Source organism: Seriola lalandi, unplaced genomic scaffold (genome assembly GCF_002814215.2).
Source record: "Seriola lalandi dorsalis isolate HSWRI2012SDOR001 ecotype SW California unplaced genomic scaffold, Sedor1 jcf7180002054677, whole genome shotgun sequence".
In the NCBI taxonomy this organism is placed as follows: domain Eukaryota; kingdom Metazoa; phylum Chordata; class Actinopteri; order Carangiformes; family Carangidae; genus Seriola; species Seriola lalandi.
In genome coordinates this window covers 1,464,978-1,475,994 of record NW_019525230.1, presented here as the reverse complement: position 1 = coordinate 1,475,994, position 11,017 = coordinate 1,464,978, and the positions used below count along the sequence as shown (strand labels likewise).

The 11,017-nt window shown below is 42.9% G+C and overlaps 1 protein-coding gene across 3 annotated transcripts in view; it reads left to right on the top strand.

Moving 5' to 3' along the window:
• Positions 1-4,121: 4,121 nt before the first annotated feature.
• The window catches only part of LOC111666576 (vertebrate ancient opsin-like), a 57,325-nt gene continuing 50,429 nt past the window's right edge, over positions 4,122-11,017 (top strand). For all 3 annotated transcript variants that reach the window (XR_015438192.1, XM_023421947.2, XM_023421949.2), the window contains exon 1: positions 4,122-4,807. Coding sequence is in view for 2 of the 3 variants with exons in the window: in XM_023421947.2 (XP_023277715.1) it covers positions 4,435-4,807 (373 nt within the window). In the remaining variant the exon portion in view is untranslated. The remainder of the gene's footprint in view (positions 4,808-11,017) is intronic.

Sequence of the window (11,017 nt, the reverse complement as noted above, 5' to 3'; positions counted from 1 at the left end):
ATCTGATTTGTGTCAATACAATCAAACTGGATTTCTTAGATATCAAACAGAAATATGAATTTGAGAGAAGAAAACTCACTGAAGTAAAACCGATGTCATCTCAAACGTAAAACTTATAACAAATTATTTGTGTAATCCTGTAGACTTTTGTCATGTTTACAGTTCCCTCTGCTTCTTTCTCGCTGATCTTGTCTGTATTCCCACACGCTACACACACTGGTTTTCAGTATCAGATTTTAGCTCTCCTCCTTTTCAATTCCAATTAGACTCTAAAAAATCAAATGGGTTAAATTAATGGGTTGTCCATCCGTCTGTCTGTTTGTCCCATTCTTGTGAACACATACGAGAAGAGGATTCAAGCAACATTCAGCTTGATTCTCAGAAATGAAAGGCTAGATGTGGATTACCTCCTGGACCTCGCTCAACGAGAGCTTTCCTTGGCAACAACGGCGTCACGTCACCTAAACATCCCACTGGAACTCATTAACGGTCTCCAGGAGTCGATCCACACCCTTGCCTATTCAATCGGCCGAGGAAGAATCGGTTAATGTGTCAGATATTGTGACTGCCACGGCCGGCCAAGTGTGGCAAAGACTCCACAAAGACTCAACAGGCCGATGAAAGCACACGGCCTCTCCGTTCGTGGACGCAATTCCAAAATATGTGATGATGAATTTGATCATGTTGTGAGGTTCATGAATGCCCCTTGCTGGGTGTAGACTGGTGAAAGGTGAGCTGTTAGCCGGAGGCGGCCGTGTGCCGTGGCATAGGGTGAAGGCTGCTATGCACCGTGTGGATGGAGCCGCAGTTTTGCTCAGGATGACACAATTTGTATTTGCAGCTCGCAGAAGCTGCTGTGTTTCTGTACCTTTGTCCTTGGTTCATGTAGACACCAACCGTAAATTAATTAGGTGAATGTTTCTTTGTTGTGCTCTCTCTCTTTTTCTCATAAACACACACACACTTGCCTCTGCCCTCACTAAACTGAACTTACGCTTTAGTCTTCTAACTCTTAGTTATAAGAATTTACAAACAATCAGTGAAACCAGCTCTTTAAACAACACAAAAGAAAGTATCTATGATAGTATCACTTAGCGAGAGTTCCCACTCACAATTAAACGATGACACATTTATTATTCAAATTTCAACTGAGGGTGGAAAACATCAAACTGAGGGTGCAATGCATGTTTTTGCATCCCTGCAGAAAAGGGTTGAAAAATTAACCAACAAGGTGTTGAACAGCTTCGCTGCTCCTTGGCAAAGATTCTACGAGTAACTCTGAACTCTGCTGGGAGGCATGAACTTCTTCCAAAACATATTCCCTCATTTGGTGTTTTGATGACGGGGACAACGGCCCAAGATCTCCCATGGGTGTTCAGTTGGGTTGAGATCTGGTGACTGAACGACATTGCATATGATTTACATCATTTTCATCCTCATCAAACCTTTCAGTGAGTCCTGGTGCCATTTGTCAACCCTTGGCATATTTTCTTGTGCCAAGGGTTGACGGTGCCAATCACATGTCTGAAACATTTTGTATGTACTTTCTTCTTCTAAGATTTAACATCCCGATATTCTGTGCTACGTCAAAGTCCTGTCTTGACAAAAGAAACTAAAAATGAATGTGTGACAGTGACGAGACTCCGAATCCTTTTCACATAGATCCTGGAGACTGATCAGCCACAACTTTAACACCAGTTACAGGTTTTACTCTTGCGGCTGAGCAGTGCATACTTTGCATTAGGGCTGAACGATATACAGAAAAATGATTATTCTGGCAGACATTGCGATTGCGAAGTGAGTCACAATTTTAGTTGGAATACTCGTTTTTGAATTTCTATTTCACTGGGAAAAAAATATATAAAAATGATGATGTGTCTTTTGTTAGGTCTGAAGAAAAAAAAAAAGCATGTTCTCATCCAGACAGGACTGCAAAAAATATATTGAATTGGAAGCATAGAGCCCCGTCTAAATCTGTCCCAATCAAACAACTTACACTTCCCTCTCAGAAGAGAGGACCTCAGTTATCTAAATACAGATAAGGAAGTTACATATTGAATAAGTTACTTGTCGTCCATGTTTTTAGAGAGCAGTTACTCACAAGCCACTATTTTTTTTTTTACCTGTGGGTCAGAATCTGCAAGTGTGTCACATTGTGGGCCATTACATCGTTGTACATGGAGAAGAAGAAGCTTGCAGGAGCATAACTATAAAGCAATTCTTGCATTCAGCCTTTGGCAAGAGGGAAAACTCCTGGGCATCATAGGGAAGAGGTGCTAAATCAAATTGTTCCTGTAAGGGAATAATGTGCAGCCTCGTTTCCCCCCTCCAGAGGCACTTGTGATCATATCCCTCTGATTCAGGGGGTGCTACAGATAAATGCTGTCTTTCATTTCCGCCTGCTGAAAAATTACAAAACTTATCAGAAGTATTTCGCAGCAGGCTCAAACTATAATTCCATTACAACTTGCATATGAGTTTCTTTTTTCTTTTTTTTTTAACCGGCTGCTTTGTACAGAAGTCATCCTCCAGTGATATGCACTTTTAAACAAGCTGCAGACCTAAAATGTAAGTCTGTATTATGAATTTTTAATAGTTTCTTTAATTCAGTGTGATAGACAAAGACAGTTGCTTGATCAGAGTCCGTGCCAGAGAAAGAAAGATACACCACCTCTGCATGAGTCATGTCTTCAAACATGGAAAGAGTTCTCTTCCCCCGGACCCGCCTGCATGTGCTGAAGATCCTGAACTGGTGAGGGGGTTGTGTCACAATTTTTGTGAAGTAGAAAAACCGTCAAATTAAATGGCTCCCACTGTTTGGCTACCTTTGCCAGTTTATTAAAGCTTATTGAACTTTGCTTTGCCCCTCACCAAAAAGAAAATCCACGGAAAGACCTGCAAATAAGGTTTTCCAGTAAACAAACAGAACTGCTCAGGATGGTCCAATAATGAAAAACTGTTATATTAAATAAGAGGGGATTTTTCTGAGAGCTATTACAATAATATAATGTTATACTGTGGATTCATTGGTGTTACATATATAGTGTTTATCAATCATGATTTAAAATGTTAGACCGGGCCAGTTCTCGATCCATGCACTCTGTCCTTGCCTCTCATCTGTCACACTGCATCTTACGTGTCGACCTCTGTAGACACTAGACTTTATATTCGCTGCTTCTAAACTTCACAAATTCACCAGTGCCCTTACAACGCAGTGTGTATCATCACATCAACAGTATAATATTTACTGCTATATATTCCTGAATGTTTTTTGTCAATGGTATAATGCACACCCACTGAACTGCAGCTGATGTTGGTGAGACAGGTGTCAAGAAACTGTTATTTATTGCTGCAACTGAATACTATTTTAAATAACACTACAATGCAGTGGCTGGGACAAATCGACCACACACACACACACACACACACACACACACACACACACACACACACACACACACACACACACACCAGAGAGCAAGTCAAGCATTTGTTTTGGCTGCTTTTGCTCAAGGTCTCGATTCACATCATAGAACAAACTTAAAGCGTTGGTGACATTGTGATCTATTAGCTGGATCATAATCTGCTCTAACAGTCAATACACTGCGTGTAACGTTCAGGTCCTGCTCAGGTCCCTCAGTGTTACATTGCCTTACACAGAGAAGAAGAAGACAGTGAAGACACCAAATGGGACGCATCACTCATAAGAAGTTGTGTTCGATTGTATTGACACAGATGTGATTCCAAAGAAAGAGAAAGACAAGAGAGCAGCTCCTGAAACTTTAAGGTGGACTTTTTTGTTTAAAGCAGCTTTGAGCCAGGGGGTGGGGGTGGGGGGTGGGGGTGGCTTTATAGCAGTACTGCCTTGGAGCCACATGATGATGGTCTGATTGGTCTGCTGCTGGATTTCCATGCCCATCTCTTCCCTCAGTGAAGCACCAGCATGTGCACCCCCACCTCCCCGACCCACCCTCCCTGCCTCCCTCCCCCTGCACAGACGTCAGCTGCTGGAGAGCGGGCTACAATGATTTAAATACAGACAGAGAGGGAAGGTGCGAGAGACAGGAGAGTGTGCATTGTAGACTGCCACACGGTGGAGCAAAGCCTGACCAAACTTTTTTCTTTTTTCTTTTTTTAAATTTTCTAACTCCCCCTCCCCCTGAACTGAGACACAAAGTTTTGACATCCCCAACAAACAAACTATTTATTATCCAACTTTCCTGCTTGGCTTTACTTTTTCCTCTTGGTCCTATTTCTTCTAAAGCAACAAGTGTTGCAGCTTGAAGCGACACTTGTCTGTAAATTTCAACACACACACTCTTTAAAAAAAAAGAAAGAAAGAAAGAAAAAAAGAAAGAAATGCCAACGACATATTAGCTGCTGTTCAGAGCACTGTGGCCGCCCAGTGTGCCACCGCCGTGACACCGGACTGCGATGATCGTGTCCAACGTGAGCCTGAGCGGCTGCGCGGGGGTCAACAGCGCTCAGTGTGCCGGAGCCGGGGAAGGGCACCTGGGGGGCGGCTCATACCGGACCACCCTCACCCCGACAGGGAACCTGCTGGTGGCTGTGTGCCTGGGCTTCATCGGCACTTTTGGACTTCTGAACAACCTACTGGTGCTCGTGCTCTTCTGCCGCTACAAGATGCTGCGGTCGCCCATCAACCTGCTCCTGATTAACATTTCCATCAGCGACCTGCTGGTGTGCGTACTGGGGACTCCGTTCAGCTTCGCGGCCAGCACGCAGGGACGGTGGCTCATAGGAGAAGGAGGATGCGTGTGGTACGGCTTCGCCAACTCCCTGTTTGGTGAGTAGAGATGCGGGATGTGTGAAGCGGTCTTCATGTGGACGTTATGTTTGTGTGTTTGTGGCACATCTGTATTACACTGTATTATTTTCTATTTCTGATATGGGTGTGAGCGGTGGTGCGCCGTGAATGTGGATCATTCAGAGCACTGCGTTTGTTACTGTACATGAAGTTAAGCTTCATTCCTCCGGTCGATCAGAGCATTTTAAAACATAAGAGAAATATTCGAATGTCTTTGCTTATTACGTCCGTTGTGATGAGCACCGTGCGTCTTTATGGTCACATCAAACTTTCATAGAAACGCCTTAAAATGCGCCCAGCCCACATGAAAATGACAAAATGCACCAAAACCGATTATTATTATTAATTGGCCAGCTGATTAGTTTTGTATGTCTCCACATGTGTGAACAATATCTTTTCTTTCTCTCTTTCTTTTTCTTAATGTTGGGTGTGATCATGCATGCTGCAGCCTGCCGTCATGACACAGAGCGTCCAGGTCTTTCTTAAAGTGCAGATCATCTTATTTAGTAGCTGCTGTTATAGAAGGCACAAGATGATTCAAGAGAGCTGGTGTGATGTTGCGGATCATAGACTTTGAGGGAGCACATCCTCCATCACGGTCCAGGAGATGCCTGTAAGTGCACACGCAGATGCATTTTCTAGTTGATGAGTTGTGGAAACCAGTTCAGCGGAGTTCTTCGTGGTGCGGGATTGGTCATAATCTCATGCTGGGGCTGCATGACAGACTGGTGAACCACTTCCAGTCACTTCCAAAGATGCATGTGCTGCATTTTCATGACATGAGACCGCTCCAGGTATTTAGAGAAGCAGGGTATAGTGTGTTCACGGTTGCAAGTCGTCTGTTAGAATGTCATTAGTAACTGTGAGAACATGTCACCGTGGTGATTTGGGTGCTGCACATATTGTATGTATGTAAAGCAGTGTGCAGCATGCTATGAAATGACCGTTAAATGCTTGTTATCATACAGTTTGAGTGTCTGCGCCTGAGGCGAAGGAAGCCTCATCACTGTTCATCTCGCTGCAGGTCTGTCGGTCTCGGTCCGTGATCAGGCTGTGGCAGATGCATCAGCAGCATTTGTTGCAGAGTAAAATCACCCAGGGGAAATTAGTAATGAGGGAGGAGAGGCTGCTCTACCTTTGCTCAGGAGTGCTGATATCGATGCAAATGTGCCTGAATGATGCAACTCTCCTCGCTCACCTGGAGTCGGGCCAGGCTGGGATGCTGAGGCAAAAAGAAAAAAAGAAAAGAAAAGAAGCTTAGTGTTCATCTTTGGATGTGCCAGTGCTGCTGCACAGAAGTTGCAAATAAGGAGTTTTTTTTTATTAAACTAACTGAGCATTGTATCAGTCAGAACTTTGTGTTTCAGTAATTTGCATGAAATTTGTCTGATAGTGAATTTGAGAGAAGACTATAGTTAATGCATTAAACATGAAAATTCTTCCATCATCACGAGTCTTTGGCCTGATGCCTGATTCAAGGTTCCTATCAGTCCCAGTAATTGCTTTAAAAGCTTTCCGAGCCATCTGAACAACCTTCGAAGACCGGGCAGTCTGAGATATTGGCTTCTGAAAACACTAATTTCTCAACTCTTTTGACATCAACACAATGTTATGACATTTGCACCGCTGCATATCATACACGTCTCTCCTCTTCCTGTCCAATCAAAGTCAAAGGACATTTCACAGTTTATGATTTCAAAACGAGCTCTTAAACTATTAGTTGCAGATGTTTGGAAGAGAAACAGACAGGACGAAGGATGCAGTTGGCATGAAAGTAACTTCAGATGTTAAAATACTGTATCTCTGTGTTTGCTGTCAGACTGATGGAGAGTTCGTCTTCGTCTCTCACTGAAGACCATGCTGGACTGAGTGTGTCTAAAATCAGATGTCAGAAATTTCAATCTATATGCATCTCATACAAAATTCACTGCATTCGATATATATGTATAGAGCTTCAAACTATAACTGACAACTGTCACTCCATTAGTCTCGTTTGAATAATTGATCATGTTTTCATTACTTTGCCACTTTGTTTCCAGCAATACAGCCCACATCAATTAATCATAGCCGCGGAATTTCACGGTCATCTTCTTCTAAAAATGAGTTCCTAAAGTTCATTGGCCACTGGAATAAAAAAACATGTCTGCTTTGTGAATTGCTTTTCACAGGATTTCAAAAAAAAAAAAAAAATTAAATAATAACATTTGATAAAATATTTAGAGCTTTTCAGAAACAGAGACCTCCAGCTCCCTTTACAACTGCACATTGACTGCACATTGCATTCTGAACGTCTGTAGTCAGCGGCCGTAACTTTCCTCTGATGAAGTTTGTATAAAAAGGCTCATAAATCTTGCACAAAGGGTTCCCTCTCACTCACTTCAGTGCGTCCAATCTCCTGATGTTTAAACCCTCGCTAACCGCCCGTAATCTCAGCCACACAAGCGCCCAACATCAGGACCTGTGATACCTGTTGTAACTAACGATTTCAGGCATTTCTCCTTATCTAGAGTGTCACCTGCTCTGCCAGCTGCTTCAGAGTCCGGCTGTCATGAAGCATCTTTGTCTGTTTGTGTTCTTTTGGGTTTGGTTGAGGTTGCTTTGTGTCTTTCTGCAGTTGTTTTGAGCGTCTTTGTGCCCAATTTGCATCTTTTAGTAGTTTTACATCTCTTTGGAGTCATTTGTCTCTTGGTGTTCTTTTGGGTTTTGTGGTTGTTTTGCATCTTTTGTAGTTAGGTTTGTCTCTTTGTAGTCATCTGTTACTCCTTTTTGTCTCTATAGTCTTTTTACATTCTTTTTTGGAACCTTTGAATCTCTTTATGGCCATTTTGTGTCTCTGCAGTAGTTTTGCATCTCTCTAGTCATTTGTCTCTTTGTGATTGTGATGGTATCTCTCTCAGTGACACTGCAGGTGAAGCCCAGCCCCCCCCCCCGACCCATCAGGCCCCTGGCTGTTAAATCTATCTGTACATCAGAGGAGAGAACTAAAGATTTACACACATTACACTCACTGATTAAGATTCATGCTGCAGGCGAGTGTCGCAGGCTTTCCCTTCCTGGCTTTTGTCACTGGGCCACCCTGTTGCTTTCCATGGTCTACTAAAAATTTTCACACAGTACGTTCAACTTAACTAAATTGAATTTCCCATTGCTTAACAGCCTCTTGAATCTGTCAAACTTTTAAATTGAAAACAGACTCTTCAGTGCTACTTTAACTTCCTCTGGGATAAGTTGGCAATTTCCAAAACAGAATTACTTCATTTCAGTCATATTGTGGAGAATGAAGTGAGCCTCTGATGTGTCTCAGTATCTCCATGTACTCTGATTGTTCCCTCTGCCTCGCTAACTCGACTTTTACGCTGAGATTAAGCACCATCTGAAGATGGGTAACTGTGACGTCCACAAGGAGCCAATTTATTAAAACCTGTCTAACAGGACTTTAGCGTCTTCCAGCTAAAACATCGCAGGGAGAGAGAGAGAGCGTGTGTGTGTGTGTGCATGTGAGAGAGACATGGCTTGCAGACATCATTAGAGCACCAATTGGTTATGGATGAGTAATTCCTCAATGAGCTCATAAAACCCGTGTGAAAGAGAGAGTGAAGGAGGGTCAGGGAAAGGAAAAGTGAAATTGATTGTTTAAATGAATAATGTCGGCTGCATCTTTTGACAAACCGACTGTGTCTGTCTTCACCAAATCTCTATAAAGCTCTTCTGAATGATCGATGTTCCTTCAAATTAGAGGGCATCACTGTCAGTGACAAAAGACATTGCCGGTGAGGTGTTAGGACATCGCATTACCGCTTCCTCTCCAAATTGATTTCTACTTTTTGCTCGCAGTCTCCTGCTTTTAGCCTCTAACGTCTTGGATTTTTGACAGATTGAACAACTGATGATCCGCCTCTTTGACTTAAGGCCAAGAGAACAAACTGAAGACAATTTGTGGAGACGAGCATGCATGTGTGTATTTGTGTGCTCACGTCCACACACTCACATCTTGTACTTTTTCTTCTGCCATCAACCTCCTGCCACCCATCTATCTACTTCACCTCTCCGGCCCACCTCTTTGCATTTCCCTCTCGTTCTCTCACTGCACTTTTATTGTCTTCCATTATACTGTGGAGGAACAGGACAGACTCTTTATTCTGTCTTTATTTGACACCAGGTCTGCGTGTCCCTGCATAACGCCAGCTGCCTCCTTCTGCCTCAAGTGATCTCTGCACACAGTCACTGGATTAACCTTGCACTGCTGGGCCCACTCGCTGCATACTGAAGTTAGATTGCCCTCCTGCACGCACACACACACACACACACACACACACACACACACACACACACACACACACGAGCGCAGATATGTATGAAGATGTACAAGGTAGAGGAAATGCATATATATGTGCATCACGCAGGCACAGACGGCACCTGGCCTGAGTGATTTTAATTTGTTGCGACGGTGGGAAGAAGTCTCAGCAGGGAGAAAGAAAGCAGAACAACGCTGCTCCGCCATAAAGGTCAGAGAGAGTGAGCCAGCTAATGACCGGTGTAATAAATAGTGAACCAAAGGTCTCTATAAAAAAATAAATTAATAAATTTAAAAAAAACAGAGACAAAAATATGTTTTGTGGATGATAGGAGCCTGGTTTGAGTCATGCAGTCGTTTGCACAGACTTGCCAGCCAAAGCAGTCATCCTTAATGTTAGCCAGACGTTTGCTACCTAATGAAACGCCTTCTCTCTTTTTTTTAGACTTAGTGGCATCACAATACATCCGCACACCTGCGGTGACTGAGGAGAAAGACACGGCGAGGGGATTTATAGAACAAACACAGCTTTATTCGATCCTGTGTTTTTCATTCAAACTGCCTTTTCCTGGATATACAGTATCAGATACAGAACCATATACTTTTTAAAGAGACAAAACAGAGGCAGTGGTGGAGCATCACAGCGGCAGCAGAACAAATACGCTCCTTTTTCTCTTCTTGATTTCAGACGTTATTAGATCATAAGATGTTTCATTTTGGAATATTAGATTCAACTGCTGCCTTTGATCCTGCCTGAAGACGACTGGAAGATGGAAGGAGGGGGGATGTTTGATTTCAGCTGCTCAGAAGTTACATCTAGAGTTGTGCGGGTGTCTTTCATGATGACATTACGTCGGCTCGAATAAAGATTTCCTTGTCAGTCAAATAGATTGAGTAACCAGAGAAAGAGCAGTGTGCATGTGATGGGATCAGTGAGCATAATCTAGTTTTTAAAAAGTGATAAAACATAATCAAGTACAACAGTTTTGAAGAGCCTGAGGCCAGAGGACTGCTGTCAGCTGTTTCAGCAACATGATGACTGCCAGTATTACATTTTCCTCTATATGGGAGTCATGGAGGACAGCTGCTAATTAGCAAATTTGGGAAAGTGTGATTCAATTTGGCTCCTTGTTCAAAGCTGGACGTGGACATGGTAGACATTTATAGATATTATCGGTCTGTCATGTCAACGATGTGCCACACCACATGCTCCACACCTGGGTTTCGGGATGGAAGTCCTCATACAGTATAATTCATATAGTTATTCATGTTCTAGCATTATTTGCATCTGTTTTGCCTGTCTGTTAGTTTACGTATCAGGAATTCTGGGAGTGCATTATTTTGCACATACCATTAGGAAAGCAGAGATCCAATTCCCTGGATCGCTATCGGTGCCAATATTGACCTTATTGGGCATTTCAGGTATTGATCAGATGTGGCTGATCCACATTAAATACAGTTTCATTGTTGATGTAATTTCCAATTCAGTTTTTGTCATCAGTTGCATTTATACACCGACTCCCCAGCCTCATGTTACCTCACATTAAAATGATCCCAGCGAGGTATAAAGATTTTAAATGAAGGAAATAGGCAGACTCGTACTGGACTGGCACCTTGGTATCAGCAGGATGCACCAGGTTCAGGTACCACAATTGGGGCTGGAAGAGAAAACACTATCCTTGCAACACTACACGGTGCATCCCGGGCAAAGAGAGAAGTTGCATTCAGCTCCATCAAATGACAGAATGTGTCATTGCATTAAAAAACAAAACATTTTTTTCATTTTATCATGTTCAGTTTTTTTATTGGATCTCTCAGAAAACAGTCAGCCAATCAGCAGAGCCTCGTCTCTTTTGATTGGCTCATTGACCTGTTGTTACTAGAGCTCCAGAGAG